The following is a 16,949-nucleotide window of genomic DNA, read 5'->3' as shown; positions in this document are numbered from 1 at the left end:
TGATCAAATGTTAGACATAATATTTACGGTCAATCAAAATTTTCACAATACATTTCCTACGTGTCTGTTGTTGACACCTTTGCTTTAACCAATAATCATCTGGTTGGCTGACATTTTAACTCTGTTGAGAAAAAATCCACTTTTAATTTTTAGCCGTTTTTCAGGATTCAGTTCAACGTGAACATACTATAGTCTCATGCCCAGCCGGGCTTGTGCTAATGTGCAAACATTGTCTGATGGCAATGCTCGAGTTTCTTGGGCTCAGAAGTGTGATCCAGCCAAAATATTTACTGGCCAATCAGAATCGATGAGCTGCATGATGGCATGAACGTATTGAAAGTACACAAAAGCAGATGGTTTAAAGCCATTTATTTTCAGAAGTCACTCACCTAAATTGTTCTAGATGTTTGTTGTCAAGTTGTGTTTTCCGATCTCACCTTATGAATAGTGACTTGACACTACCAGAAATGAAATCCTATCCTCTATTAATACGATAAATGAAGAGATCGCATCTAGTAAAAACCCTATTCTTTATGCCTAGTAATTTTTGAATGGTTTTTCACTGTTTTTAAACCATTATGAAAATCCTCAATTCTGATTGGCCAGCCAATATTTTGGCTGGATCACATTTCTGGGCCCAAGAAACTCAAGCATTGTCACCAGATGGTGATTGCACATTAGCGTGAGCTTGGCTGGGCACGAGACTAAAACCAGACTCCCTCAGGATGGCATCAATATATGTTGTCTATTTCAAGTGGTAATGTGTAACATTTTAAAAATTTCCTTGTCAGAGTTGGCCATCTCATTCTTTGTCCTGCTCCACTACCCCTGGATTTTAATAATGGCTGTACATTAATAACATTTATTAGCATTGACATCATTTCAACCATCTCTTCATCAGCTTTTTTCAACAACTTCTACTAGAACACACATAGAATGTCTATAATAATCTAGATTTTCTATTGGGATTTCTATTAAGTAGATTTAAACTAGAATTTTCATTTATAAGGTAGAAGTGAAGTGAGCTGAGCAGCTGACAAAAAGCACAGTTAGTAGTGTATGGTTTGAGAGTTACATGTATGGAGGTCTATGGTTCAATCCCTAGATAAGCATCTTTTAAATTTATTTATTTTCATGTAAACTTTGGTGAGAACCCACAATTTTACACCAGTTTAGTTTCTCCTTGTAACTCTCTAGCTGACATTGATTTCTTTTAAACCACAAAAGGTGCAAGCTATATGCTGTATGCTGGATAACCTATACACTGACCAATTTTTAATTTGTTCTCTTAAGTGGTTAACCCATGACAAAAAAATCAGTTTTTAATCCAAACAATCATCCGTAACTTTGTGAATATTGATTAGATTTGCACCAAACTTAGTACATGAAGTAGGATTTATACATCCTTAAAGTACACAAATTTTAAGGTGATACTGTAACATTACACTTTGGTGCAAAATAGAAAAATAAATCTAAGTCATGTAAACAAAGAGAAAAAGCACGATATTGAGGGCCCACTATTTCACAAATGCTTAATGTAATTTTGCTCAAATTCTGTTGCAACGTAAAAGTCATTCCATGGATTACAGAGCTATGTATTTGTAAAAATCATGTTTTCTTTCTTCCTGTCAATATACCCACAGTGTGGAGTGGCAGCTTTCTTGGCCACATGACACACTACCGTGTGTCTATTTTGAAAATAATAGGATTACTCTAAAAGTACAACAGAATCATAATTGACTTGAGCCTATATGTTGGTGGATGAGAAATTGACATTATTAAGCTTATAATTATTATACTGTACACTGTACAGTGCATGGCTGTATAGTGTATTTACATACTTGTAATACAGTGTCTATTGCCTGTATGCACTATCATTAATCTCTATGAACAATTCTACAAATAGTGAGTGTTTAGAGCACTCACCATTTACACTAATCATAGCATAGTTTGATGGTGTGCTCCCACTAGCATTTGTAGCTATGCAGCGGTAATTACCAGTGTCTTCCAGTCTCAGGTTAGTAATAGTGATAGTATTAGTGTTTATACCTATGGCACCAGATGTAATACTACTATTCTGTCTCTCCCAATGATAAGATGTTGCTCCATCTGCTTCACAAGTCTGTGACACAGCAGTAGTATCATCAGTTAACCCTACTATTGTGTCCAGTGGCTGTGTAGTGATAACAGGTGGCACTCCTATAAGTTAAATTATGCAGATATGCAAATACCAAAAGTTAACTCACTTGTAACCACTAATACAACTACATTAGATGTACCATTATCTCCATACTCATTAGTAACAATACACTCATAGTCTCCACTATCACTCTCCATCACATTAGTGATCATCAGAGTGCCTCGAGTTTCTCCGGTAATGACTATTCCATTGTGTCTCCACTGGTACATGAAATTCTCTACTCTCACACCACTCACTCTGGTAGTAAACGTGGCAGTATGTGTCACCTCTACACTCTGACTGGATGGCATCACTATCACCTCTGGTAAACCTGTACCAAGTATCAACATAATATCATCAAGGTGATTAATGTAGATCTGTACCAAACATGTCAGTATAAACTTTAGTAATTCAATAAAGTAACGCTCTTTAATAAAAAAACTTAGTAAGTAGTTTGTGATACTCAATTAGCAGAGTTGGGGTCGCTACTTTAGAAATGTAACTTGTTACATATTACTAGTTACTTCTGTACAATGTAACGCATCACAGTTACATATTACTCCTAAAAAAGTAGTAACGAGTTACATATTACACATTACTTTGAGGGCTGTAACTAATAATATTATTACATATTACATTTGTTTGTTATAAGCTATAAATTATGCTCAAACTTCTAAATACATACTCCCAGCTTGCAACTACAAGTGACACAAGTGAGAAAAGCATTTGGGTCATTCCATGCCAAATCACTGAGGAATTGTAGGGTCACCTCTCAGATTTTGACGAAACTTGGTATGTTCGTAATACCTATGGTGTTCATCACCCATACCAATTTTTAGCCTCATACACCACATAGTTTTTGATTTATGACCATAAATATTTTGAATATTTCATGAAAATTGGTTAGTCTTGAGTTACAAAATCAACTGTAGCTCACCACTGTGTTAATATTTTAAAATAAAAATTTCAGCGATTAAAGACTGTTGATTGATCTTTCAAGTAATCCATAAACTATAAGATATCAATTTAATTAAGGTTCAGAAAGGCTCCATTAAAAACTTTAATCCTTAATATTTCAAAAAGAGCTCCTTCAAATTATTTGAATTGTTTAGTAAATAATAATTGGATTATGGTCTATTGTTGATAAAATTTTTGTAGTGGGGCCACAATGGGTTCAAGAGATATAATTAAATATGTTGTGGTATGTAGTGGAATTCTGTAGTCTATCATTGCTATATGGGAGTGTACACCTCTAATAATGACTCCTGATGAGGCCAAGCCAATTTTGTCTTACACTTTGAAAGTGTTCAAGTACAGCATAACCCATATTAGTGACCACCTGTATTGAAAAACCACCTTTGTGCTGCAATCTATTTAGTTGTACAGTTTTTAAATGCAGCCAGCTTATATAGCTTACAAAAGCAGTACAATTACTATAGCTAATGACACTACATCAATTGTTCAATTGAACATGTAGCAACATGCCTGCTACTTACTTTGGGTAATTGTAACAATGAAGATTATTCGAGAGAACAAAGACATTGCTTTCAACTCTCACGTACAATCCCTGGTATGAGAAAACTGCACTCTTTTGTGCCAATCTCAGATAGTAGAGTGGAAATGAAATTTTACTCATAATCTGATGTTTTCAGGAAAAGGATAGTTGCTCTTGCAAAGAATGAAGTTTCACCATATTCGATTGCTGGATTTGTCACTTGTTGACATGAAGAGAATCGGTGGTTAGATTGTGTGTTTGAAGTTTGTAGTGACACTAAGGAAGTGAAACTGACATTTCTGCATCCAAACGGTCCATCAAACTTGTTCAAATACCAACATATCTACACTACAATGTATACTAATGGATGACATTCTAACTCTCATAGACCCAAGGACAAGAGTAGTCATGTGTACTCTGACAAAAAATAAATGACTTTTGCTACCAAACAACATCACACTGTATCACCACAGTAACAAACTTGTATTACATGCCTTTGTCATTACTTGTTTAGGCCGTGCAAAGTTTATTATATGTTTCTGGTCCTACCAATTTCCCAAAATTGACCAGGTGACCAGGGTTTTTTTTGCAACTTTTTGGTGTGGTACACTAGTGTTGATATAGCAGTACATGGAATTATAGGGAAAAACAAAGTTGATGTATAAAGTTAGTGCATCTTTATAAAAAAGTGTTTACAAGACATGAAAACATTTCAACAGATATAAATATTATAAATTATTGTATGGTGATTGTGCAATTCATTCAGCAAAAAATGACCAGGAAGGGAACCAGAAACAAATAATTAACTTTTTGTGGCCTAGCATATGCATAAATTTAACTTGCAGTTGAATCGAAGAGTCTCGCGTGTCTGCAAACTTCAAGGTGTACAATACTACATGGGATATCTACTATAATACTGCAAACACTGCTAGCTACCAATCTCATAATCCTATAAAGATCCCAAGCTGAAACTTTTGCAACTAATACGTAAATGTTTAACAAGTATCCACAAAAAATTCTAATCAGCACTTTTTGGTAGAGCAAAGGTCAAAGATTAGTAGACATGGCTAATTATCAGCTTCATCAAATTAAATATACCAAACAAAAGCTTATTCTTTGAGCTTTAAATCATTTTAAAAGCACCCAGGTCCAGGTTGTGATGCTTTGAATGGTTACAAGTACAGCAAAAAATAGAATACTTTATAAACCATTTCTGGGAAGCCATACTGGCAATGGATGAAGGGACACATATGCCAGACCACTTGGGCTACCAACACACCGAATTTCGTATTCTGAGGGGGTCATGTGCAAAACTGGTGAACTGATATGCCATACAGTAAATTCAACTAAATAAATTGCAGTACAAAGGTGATCTTTCAATACAGGTGGTCACTAATCCGGGTTGCACTGTACTTGGACACTTTCAAAGTGTAAAACAAAATTGGCATGGCCTTATCAAGAGTCGTTATTAGATGTGTACACTCCCATGTAGCAATGATAGATTACAGAATTCCACTACATACCACAACATATTTAATTATATCTCTTGAACCCATTGTGGCCCTACTACAAAATTTTTATCAACAATAGACCATAATCCAATTATTATTTACTAAAAAATTCAAAGAATTTGAAGGAGCACGTTTTGAAATATTAAGGATTAAAGCTTTTAATGGAGCCTTTTTGAACCTTAATTAAATTGATATTTCATAGTTTATGGATTACTTGAAAGATCAACTAACAATCTTTAATTGTTGAAAGTTTTATTTTAAAATATTAACACAGCGGTGAGCTACAGTTGATTTTGTGACTCACAATGAACCAATTTTTCATGAAATATTCAAAATATTTGTGGTCATAAATCGGAAACTATATTGGTATGGGTGATGAGCACCATAGGTATTACAAACACACCAAAATCTGAGAGGTGACCCTACAATTCCTCGGTGATTTGACACGGAATGACCCATTTCTTAGGAGTAATTCAGCCTAAATAACATACTTTGTTGTAGTATCTTGGTCTCAAGGTCACTTCCCATAGACTATCACTCTTTGTTCTTACTTGTACAGCTGTATTCAGTGCTGTCAAGACCCAAAATACAGCCAGCCACGTGCTGGATACAGAATGCATTATAAAGAAGTACTGCATTACAATATCCGGATGTAATATCTGTTATATATTACTCGTTATGTAATGCGTTAAAATACTTCATTACAGCATAAGTAATATTATTACATAATGCGTTACAAATGTAACTCATTACCCCAAACTCTGTCAATTAGAGCAATGAGTATTAGATTATAATGGAGACAAAGAGAGTAGGTACAAATTCATTTATATAGCACTTTACACACTACTGTAATTATTAAACTCAAGCCAACATACATGTTAGCATCATACTTATTGTATATACATGCTATGTAAAATGATATGGGAATTAATCAATGGTGTGACATTTCAGTGTCAAGTCTAGATAGATTTCTGAGGCTTCGACAGAAAGCCCCTTTTAAGTCTTAGCCTCACTGGTGCTTTATTATTCCTGCATTGACAACGTATCATACATAGCAAAAACTATATACTACTGTATTTCAGTAGCATGCATGTAATGGGCCTTATCCAAAACTACACAAAGCCTTACAAGTTCTGTATACTATCCGTTTTATGAATGCTATACTTTCGTTTCATATCTGCATCGCATCCGTGATATTGTAACAGGGGATGTAGTTTGTACAGGAGCCTATGGGAGAATGGTAAGTTCAGCCTATAAGAGTAACTCTAGCTTTATGAGACACAAGTATGTTGTTTAATTGTTTAAAATATGGCATTATAAGATGGCAAAACCCAGGAATGATGCTTCAAAGCAGGTTTATTTGTTATATGCGCTAATTAGAAACTTCCATAGATTTGTTTAATTGGCAGTCTGCCATAAGGACAGGCAATGTAAAAGCATGTACGCAAATTGAAACAATACTGAATGCTAGATTGAATGCAATAACATGTCCTTTGTTCCAACTCTATTTAGCGCACATTATCAAAAAACCCAACTTCTAATCTTTATTCCTGGGTTTTGCTATCTTAGACCGCAGTATTTTTAATGGCAAAACAACGTACTTATGTCTCACAAAGCTAGAACTACTCTTATATGTTCAACTCACCATTTTCCAATAGGCTCCTGTAGAAACTACACTCCCAGCTAAAACACCATGGATGCAACGTGGAAATGAAACGAAAGTATAGCATTCATAAAATGGATAGTGTATGGCACTTGTATGGCTTTGTATAGTTTTGGATAAGGCCCATTGCACTTAACTAACATCCAAAACCTTAGCAACACTTTACCCTTCACCTCTCACCATGCTAAAAGTGATCAAGATACTCTAATAGAACAGTCACCTACAGCAGTCAGGTAAAATACATATATTCAGCAATAGTAGCCAAGAACTGTACCTGAGTAGAATAGACTGGATGACACCAGGCAAGGAAGAACGGCTGTAGCCGATTGCTCAGAAGTTAAATATATAAATCAAATCAAATCAATGAAATCATGAGATTATTGAGACTAGAAACATTTCAACAAAAACTAGTACTCACTATAGTTACCGTAAACTCATTGCAATTGTACATCAACATTATTTTCCTGCCAATTAAAAATAAATACCCTGATAAAACTGGTGAAATCAGCTTCACATTAAATTTGATAGGGTCTAATGTCCTGGGTTGTATATGCTTAGTATCACAATACCCTAAAATGGTCAGCCATCCTAATACAACAGTCAAATAGCTAAATATTAGTTGTAATGTAATCTCAGGGGTCTAATTTTCAAAATTCTTCTGGTAGCATGCCCCAGATCCCATATTTCAGCATGCTAGTGAACTTGAGGTATGCTACTGTACCAATACTGCTTAGCTATACAGTGTTAAGTAGCTAGGTCTTGGGATCTCCAAAAGTCTGCCTGTGCCCCTATATGATTTAAAAAATTGGTTGTTAGTATCTGAAAGTAGTCTAAAATCCAATCCCAGCACTTCCACACTTTCAAATTTTTCTGGAGACATGCCTATACTAATTTTCAGAAAACCCCTTTTAAAAGTCCTAGATCCACCACTAAATCTGATTGATCAGCTAGCATACTACCTGACCCAGTGAGGCCATGTTTCAAATAGTTTATTGGGACTGCATAGAACTATCGTTTGAGCAACAACTACAGTTTTATTCTTACCTTTGACATAAAAAAAAGTGTTTATTACAAACCCCAAGTAAGTATAATGCTTTAGGTGAGACAACATCAGCAATTTTAGGCTTGTTATTTAATCAATGCACAACATTGCAGTGCTTGCAAGTGGATAGAAGCCAATTACATCACAGCAGTCATAGAATGTCTGAGTTACTGGCACTTGTCCACAGCTTCAGGTCAATTCAGACTTGCAGTAGCTAAGATATTCTACTTCTGCTGTGACATAACTATTAGCATATACCTGCATACATACAAATTTACATGTTGTTTCATACTGTAGATGTGTTACATACATGTATGTAAGTAAGATGATCTAAGCTTTTAGCTATCACAGTAAATAAACAAATAATACAATAGATTGTTACAACATAGCTAACAAAGTGGAATAAATACAAACATGTTCACAAAGTTGTTTACTTGTTTTGATAGTGATCATAAAGGACATGCAACAGTACTAGGCAAGGTCATAATATGTACTGTACCTACCAATAACATCAACAGTGATTGTCCCACTGCTACTTCCAATAGGATTAATCACAGTACATGTGTATGTTCCATTATCACTTGTAGTAACACTATCAATGATGTAGTCAGCACGGAACACTGCACTAGTATTAGTATGAGTCACTGTAATGATACTAGCGGACTGTAGCATTGGACCACTATTCTTCCTCCATGTGAATGTGTCTGGGGGAGAACCATGTGAGGTACAGGACAATGTGAGGAGAGAACCAGTGACAACTGTTACAGTAGGCTGTGATGGAGGATGTATGAGTGGAGCAGCTGTGGAGACAATGAATAATAGTAAACAACAAGGTAATGGTGATACATATAAAATTATTTACTTCTTTTGCTGAAATAAATTCCCACTCTCATGGTCTGTTCCATCACTGAACTGTTCATCATGATACATGAATAAACACCTTCTTCAGTAGTAGTGAATGTTCCACACTGACGCAAGTTGATTACTCCAACAAAACTCATAACACTTTCTCCAAGTGGCTGGATTACTGGACCGCTACATGCTCCAGTTGGTATCTGAGCTCCATTAAAGTACCATCCACCCAGTACAGTATTATCATTACCCAGAGGTGACAGACCAGTAACACAACGAGCAATCAAAGCACTAGTAAGTTCACTGACAAATGAGTAATCAGGGAGGATATTACCAGAAACAATATCACTATTACCAAGTACTAATCCAGTTATTGTGATACCTAATATAGATATGTACAATAATACTATGTATTCACTAGTGTAACGAAGCAGTTTACAAAACAAACACTTTGGTTAACACACAGACATGGTACCTGATATACGAAGTGTTAGTGGTATACTAGTATAGACATCACCACCAATTGTCACAGTACAAGAGATGATACCAGCATCTTCTGCAGTCAGATCACTTCCTGTCACACTTTGTGTTGTTTGGCCATCTGGAAAACATGTTGGATTACCACTATTACGATCAACAGTGGTGTAACATCCAGTAGTGTTCCACTGGTAGTTAGTTACATCCAACATTAATCCATTACTTGATGTCACTATACATGTCAGGGTGACACTACTCAATATGGGAAAGTCAAATGTGTTAGTTGATCCACTAACTGGTGTACCAGCTGGATTACCCACTATGGTTACAGCAACAACTATAAAACAAGAAGCAGGTTATTTAGCGCAAATGTACAATATGGAGTCACTGAAAAGACTACTTGTACAAGTATTTCTTATTTTTACAGGTGCAAATTCTGTATCGACAGTTTTTAAATTGTGTATTAATATGATAAATGTAACCACGTTGGGTTTTGTAAAGGTTAAGTTCCACTATGATAGAACATAGAACCATAGACATTAAGTGCTGCGCAATCACAATGACAGCGTACTGTATGTATAGTTAGGTGTAGTTGACAATGTACAATTACATATTAATACATACCAGTAAAACTAACGGTCCCACTGCTACTTCCAATGGGGTTAGTCACAGTACATGTGTATATACCACTATCATTTGTAGTAACACTATCAATGGTGTAGTCAGCACGGAACACTGCAATAGTATTAGTATGAGACACTCTAATGATACTAGTGGACTGTACTATTGGACCACTATCCTTTCTCCATGTGAATGTGTCTGGGGGAGAACCTCGTGAAGTACAGGACAGTGTGATGGAAGAACCAGTGACAACTGTCATGGTAGATGATGATGGAGGGTCTATGAGTGGAGCAGCTGTGTAGAGAGACAAAGGATAGATACTGTATTTTATTAAGGTTTTAAAGTAACTCACTTCTTCCACCAAAATACACACCCACCCTCATTGTCTGGTTCATCATTGAGCTGTTCATCATGGTACATGAGTAAACACCTTCTGTAGCAGTAGACAAAGACGCTTCACATAGATGTAAGTTGATTATTCCAGCAAAGTCATCAATGCTAATATTTGCAGAATGTGCTTGAACTACAGGCCCACTATTACAATATCCAAGAGGTACTTTAGTCCCATTGAAGTACCATCCACCCAGTACAGTGTTGTCAATACCAGGAGGTGCCAGTCCAGTTATACAACGAGCAATCAGGCCAAACAAACTGAGTGTAGGTACAGTAACAACTAAGTTGTTAGGTAGTTCATTACTACTACCAATTTGTTCACCACCATCCTGTGATACTCCAGTCATTGTAATCCCTAATTATTAAGCAAGGACATAATTATACGATACATAAGTAACTACACACACACACACACACACACACACACACACACACACACACACACACACAGATGCATGCACATACCTACATAGTACATACAAATGCTGTACACACATGCACTACACTACATACTTACATATATATACACATTCAGTACAGTACATATATACCTGATATACGAATTGTTAGTGAATTACTAGTATATTCAACACCAGCAATGGTTACAGTACAGCTAAAGATGCCTGCATCCTTTGCAGTTAGTTCATTTTCAGTTACACATTGTGTTGTTCGACCATGTGGAAAACATGTTGGATTACCACTATTGTAAGCAGGATTAGTGTAACACCCTGCAGTGTTCCACTTGTAGTTGGTCACCATAAATGTCGATCCATCATTTGATGTTGCTATACATGTCAAGTTGATACTTCCCAATATGGGATAGTCAAATGTGTTAGCTGACTCATCAACTAGAATACCAGCTGGACGACGTAATATGACAACTCTAGGAACTACAGTAGTAGTGTGTACAAATAACAAATAATATTAAAATAGAGTATATACACAGAATGATGATATAACCCTGTAGCATGTAGAGGCTTTCTGTTGGCTTTGTAAATAAAAACTTGCTAAATACTGTATGGTAGACTACCCAATTCACAGGGCTACAGTGTATGATTTCTATCCCACTGAAGCAGTGAAGCCTTACATCAAAGTAAAAAATTATGTGTATATGGTAGTTAAACAGGGAATAGAAGTTAAACCCCAGTAGGGAAGTATCATAAATATCAAAGACAAGTTGATTTACACATTTAGTAGGATCAAAGGCAACATGAAACCATATTATATCCTAAAACTAAAAGCACAGCAAAAATTAAGAAGGCATGATATAGAAAGTACTTATGATAACACTGTAATTCAGCAATTGTCACATTGTTTGAGAGTTATGTACTTCAAAGTGTGGGATAAAAGCAACTTAAACCTGCACTTGTAAGATATCTTTATTATCAATACAATGTCCTACTGATGGTGGGGTTTAAATATAACATAACCACTTAGTCACAACATTACCAAAGGGAATCCCCACTAATAAAAGTATAAACACTAAGACAGAGTTACTATTATGCTTGCTGATATATGTGACCTGGTCTACGAAGAGGGGTCTTATAGCATTTTCAATTGCATGTACTTGGCAACCTATAACTTGACTTGTGAATGTGGTATCACCTGAAATTTAGTTCACTTATACCCCTAACATGGCACTATGATTTGGTGTAATATGAAGGTGATAGGTTGAAAACATGAGGAGTTATGATTAGTCAAACTTGACAATTTGGAAAGGCTATAATACCCCTTTTCGCAGACTGGGTCACATATTTGTAACTTCTTTATTTCATTGTATCTCATAGTCAGTTCTTCCATAAGACTCCATATTAAAGAATACTCTGCATATATTTTCTAACTATTATTTTCTAACTACTCAAATACCAACGTACCTCCACCTTGTGCAGCACAACTGTTTACTAACATCAAACTGAAATACACTGTTCCAATCACACTAACATCTCTGTTTAGCATCTTGCTGAAAACTAAAATTGGACAAACAAATTTAGGACGCTAAATAGACTATTCTTGACAAGGTATATGAAATAATCAATTTTTAGACAACCACACTGCTTTCAGCACAATAATGGCAAAATTTTCAGCTACAGTATGCTGCTTGACAACAGTGTTTGCAGTATAGTCCAGCAAGCTAAGGTACTTAATTCCTACCTTTGACCTAAAAAGAAGCGTTTATTACAAACAGCTAATACAGTAAAAAAATCTCTATATAGGAAGACATCATTGGCAAATTTTGGCCTATCACTGAAGCCATACATAAAGCCATATAGTACAATAAAGTACCTGCATTCCTGCAAGCCTTTTGCTTGGATAGAAGCCTGAGTTATTGACACTCATCCTAGCTTCGCTTAAGAAATTTAACTCCTGCTGTAATAACATACAATTCAACTTTTAACATTTTTGGTCCAATTGGTTTCCTGTATCCTCTTTTGTGGCTGGAACCAGACGTGGTTTAAAGGGGATTTCACCGGTTTCCAGAAACCAGTCAGCTTTCTTTAAATTGAAAAAATTAAAACTGTAAGCAAAAATTAGGTCTAAAATGAGGTGTATTTAAAGAGATAGCAACTTCTAGTGATCAAACTATATATGCAAACCACTTCTCTCCAATACAAATTGCCTCTCCAAGCATTGAACATGTTAAGTACCTCTGTAATAGCATTACTGACACACAATAGTTATTGTATTCGAATAATTGCCCCTCTATCACGTGAGATTTTAAGTTTGACCTCGTGTATCATTGCTGTTAAGAAATCACTTGTGTCGTTGCTGCTGTGAAGTTTAGATTGGTGCTGAAACCCAGAACAAGATGGCCGTGAGTAGCATTTGTCTCCCTGAGCCCCTGCAGCACAATGATGCGAGATCGTGGTTTAGGAGATTTGAAATTTGTCTGCTGCCAACGAGTGGGATGCCACGAAACAGCTACTACATCTCCCAACATTTCTCCAAGGTCGGTCGTGGGCAATTTACGAGTCGCTTAGAGATGCTGATAAGGAAACTTATGCCAAGTTAAAGAAGGCCATCCTCAACCGGCTGGATCCCGATACGGACGAACACTGGCTAGCTGCCCGAGACCAGTTATCCCATAGACGTCTTCGCGAAGGAGTGGAGAGTATTGATGAGTTGGCCAGAGATCTAGAGAAGTTACTCGACCAGGACTTCCGGCTGAAATGCATGAGGCGGAGCTTTACTTTCATCTGATCAATTCACTACCTGACAACATGGCATTCCAATTAAAGCTTCAGCCTCAGGCCAACTATTCTGCCACCATTGTCAAGGCACGAGAGCTCCAACTTATATACAGTTGGAACAGCAGCACCGATCCTCTCAACTCTGTAAGAACTGAAGAAAGGAACCGCTTGGACAAAGTGGAGCAGTCACTACTACAAATGACAGAGCAACTAGCTGCCCTCAGCAGCCACTTGACTAAATCCACTCAACCACCTAGACGGTGTTTCAGTTGTGGCAGACCTGGACACTTGGCTAGGAACTGCTACTCAAGAAGGACAATTCAGTGTTTTAACTGTGGGATGACAGGACATGTGGCCAGGGACTGCAAGAATCAGGGAAATGGACAAGGGGGTGCCCAGATCCCTCAAGCAGGGGGCATCCCCGGAGGCCGGTGAGTGCTCACACAACTACACATGCACCACACACGAACACACTTGCGCACTATGTCCTTACAATCACACACAATCTACATACAAAAAGGGCAGCACATACACATGGTTCACTCAATGATTGCAGAACAGTAATACTGCTGGACTCAGGGGCATCTTGTTCAGTTATTTCCAAGCCCTATGCTTATCACACAGTGATTGAACCAATACACACAGTCAGATTAGTCAATGCAGATGGGAGAGATATCATGCCTTGTGGAGTAGCTATTATGACAATTGGCCTGGGAAAGTTTTCTACTGAACACAAATTTGTAGTTGTGGACCACCTATCCACGCCAGTAATACTTGGCTGCAATTTTTTGATGAGACATGGCTATGTACTTGACTTCAAACAGTGCACATTTTACCACAGTCAAAACCCTGAAGAGATCTTGCAGCTGCAACCTGCATGGGAAAACCCTCCACACACAATACCTCGGCCCCTGCACAAGATCACTGTTGATGATGAATGTCCCCAGGCAATCCCCACATCATGCATACAGACCAGCATACCAACACTAGACATCTCTACCGACATCCACCCTGCCCTCAAACCCACACTTGAAGAATTTAAGTCCCTGTTTTCACTCGAATTGGGTCGTACAAATGTCACACAGCACGTCATCGACACGGGTAATGCACTACCCATCAAAGTTCCACCCCACCCAATCCCATTCCACTACACTGAACAAGTTCACCAGCAGCTCCAGGAGATGGCCCATGAAGGAATCATACAACCTAGTGCTACCCCATGGTGTGCTCCTGCTGTATATGTGACCGGATTTGCGAAAAGGTACCTTTTTCACACACAAATTTTGACCCATTTTTTGAACTTTAAAGCTTCATAAAATTTTGATCATGGCATATAATTGCTTGAAATTTTCAATGAATGTAGCTACAGTATCTGGCTACATTTTGATACTAAGAGAAAGTTAATCAGTATAAGGCATCAAGTGTTACATCATTTTGTTTGCTGGTATGTCAAATGTGTGGAAAAGGTACCTTTTCGCAAATCCGGTCACATATGTACCCAAAACCCTCCGGAGAAATCCGAATATGTATAGACTACGTCCAGCTAAATAGTGTCACAAAGAAAGACTCATACCCAGTCCCCTGTGCTGAAGGCCCCCAACAGAAACTAGCTGGTAAAAAGGTTTTTTCTAAACTAGACCTTCATAGTGCCTATTGGCAGTTTCCTATGGAGCCACAGTCAGTAGAGAAGACTGCATTTTGTCCTGGGCCAGGTTATGGACTCTGGGAATTTATCAGGATGCCCTATGGTTTAACGGGTGCTACTCAGACCTGCCAGAGAGGCCTTGACAACATCCTGCAGGACTGTAAGGATTGCATTGACAATTATGTGGATGACTGTATCGTATTTTCAGATGACATGGTCACACACATCCAATATCTCAAGAGTCCTCGGCCAATTGTCAGCTGCTAGCTTCACTCTTCGTGGCTCAGAGTGCTTTTTTGGGAAGAATAACACCACCAATCTTGGATTTGACTATTCAGCTGATGGAGTAGCCCCCTCCCCAGAGAAGACCAAGACCATTTCCACCTGGCCTGTGCCAAAGACTACCAAGGACCTCCGCTCCTTCCTTGGTTTAGTGAACTTCTACCACCGCTTTGTACACAATTTTGCTGACACTGTTAGCCCCTTAACTGAACTCACAGGCAAAAATTCCCCGTTTAGATGGGAGAACACACACCAACATACCGTGTCTAATGCATGTTTCAATCGCTTTGATTGAAACATGCATTAACTAACCCCCCATACTAGATTACCCCAAACAACATGACACTTTTGTGCTTACCACTGATGCATCAGACACGGGCCTGGGTGTGGTCCTTTCCACAGCCAGAGGCGCAGTTGTTGAATATGCCAGCCACACTTTAACTAAGACGAAGAGAAACAACTCTACCACTGAGAACAAGTGTTTAGCAATTGTCTGGGCAACTCAGAAGTTACGGCATTATCTTGTTGATGCTCACTTTGTCATCAAAACAGACCACAAGCCTTTAGAGTGGCTACAATCAAAGCGATCCAGCCATGCATGTTCACAGAAATTAGAGAGATGGGCCCTACAGCTGTGTGGATTTGACTTCTCCATTGTGTACCATCAGGGATCACAGAACCAACATACAGATGCACTCTCTTGGAGACCCATCACAATGGTAGCCATTGGCAGGGACCTAGACCACACAATGATTGCAGCAGCTCAGAAGTCAGACCCAATACTCCATACAGCAGATGTCATGCAAAGAGAAACCATCACTCACTGGGAACTGGAGGAAATTTCCTTTAAAGAGATTCCATCAATTCTGGTCTCAGCTCACTCTACATCAGTCTATACTGTACCACAAAGTGAAGACTCCAACAATGCACGAAGAGAAACTGCTTCTAGTTGCACCAGCATCTATGCGGAAACAACTTCTGAAGAATGCCCATGACAATGCTGGCCACCAGGGTACCGATAGGACCATGGAATGACTGTCAGAAGCAATCTATTGGGTGGGAATGGGTAAAGGTGTCAATACCTACTGTAGTCACTGTGTCACATGCCAACGCGCTAAGGCAACTGCCTTTCGACAAGCTCCACTTCAGCCAGTAGTAGCTAGTAGGCCATGGGAACTAGTGGCAGTTGACATTCTCAAAGTGCCAATGTCACGTCAGGGAAACCAGTATATGCTTGTGGTGTAAGACTATTTTTCCAAGTGGCCATTTGCTGTGCCCCTGTCTGACCAAACATCCAACAAGATAGTCCAGGCCCTTAAGGATCAGGTGTTCACACTGTTTGGGCCTCCCCAGAGACTACATTCTGACCAAGGCAGAAATTTTGAGAGCCAGATACTCAGTGAACTGTGCAAGGCCTTTGGCATTACCAAGTCCCGAACAACACCATATCACCCAATGGGTGACGGGCTTGTTGAACGGATGAACCAATCCATATTAAATATGCTTCGTGGCCTGGTAGATAGAGAGGGGAACTGGGAGGAACATCTACAGCTACTCTTGTACCTATATAGAACAACAAAACATGCAACAACCGGCCTCTC

General features: G+C 38.1%; 2 protein-coding genes across 3 annotated transcripts in view; one reads left to right on the top strand and one right to left on the bottom strand.

Annotated features, from left to right (window-relative positions):
* LOC136260452 (uncharacterized) overlaps nt 1-16,949 on the bottom strand; it is a 61,085-nt gene that overhangs the window by 41,100 nt on the left and 3,036 nt on the right. For both annotated transcript variants that reach the window (XM_066054182.1, XM_066054191.1), the window contains exons 2-10: nt 12,108-12,200; nt 10,785-11,123; nt 10,193-10,588; nt 9,844-10,134; nt 9,218-9,556; nt 8,753-9,124; nt 8,394-8,690; nt 2,247-2,510; nt 1,927-2,199 (exon numbers count right to left, since the gene is read on the bottom strand). In XM_066054182.1, coding sequence (XP_065910254.1) covers nt 1,927-2,199; nt 2,247-2,510; nt 8,394-8,690; nt 8,753-9,124; nt 9,218-9,556; nt 9,844-10,134; nt 10,193-10,588; nt 10,785-11,123; nt 12,108-12,189 — 2,653 coding nt within the window. In that variant the 5' untranslated portion in view covers nt 12,190-12,200. The remainder of the gene's footprint in view (nt 1-1,926; nt 2,200-2,246; nt 2,511-8,393; nt 8,691-8,752; nt 9,125-9,217; nt 9,557-9,843; nt 10,135-10,192; nt 10,589-10,784; nt 11,124-12,107; nt 12,201-16,949) is intronic.
* Nucleotides 13,401-16,343, top strand: LOC136240246 (uncharacterized). Its single transcript, XM_066031212.1, has 4 exons — nt 13,401-13,852; nt 13,978-14,656; nt 15,275-15,566; nt 15,673-16,343. Exons 1-4 carry the CDS (start codon nt 13,401-13,403, stop codon nt 16,341-16,343), a joined length of 2,094 nt encoding a protein of 697 aa, XP_065887284.1.

This window comes from Dysidea avara, chromosome 1 (assembly GCF_963678975.1).
Source record: "Dysidea avara chromosome 1, odDysAvar1.4, whole genome shotgun sequence".
Classification (NCBI taxonomy): Eukaryota; Metazoa; Porifera; class Demospongiae; order Dictyoceratida; family Dysideidae; genus Dysidea; species Dysidea avara.
The sequence above is the reverse complement of the archived record's forward strand: the minus strand, read 5'-3'. Positions and strand labels throughout refer to the sequence as shown.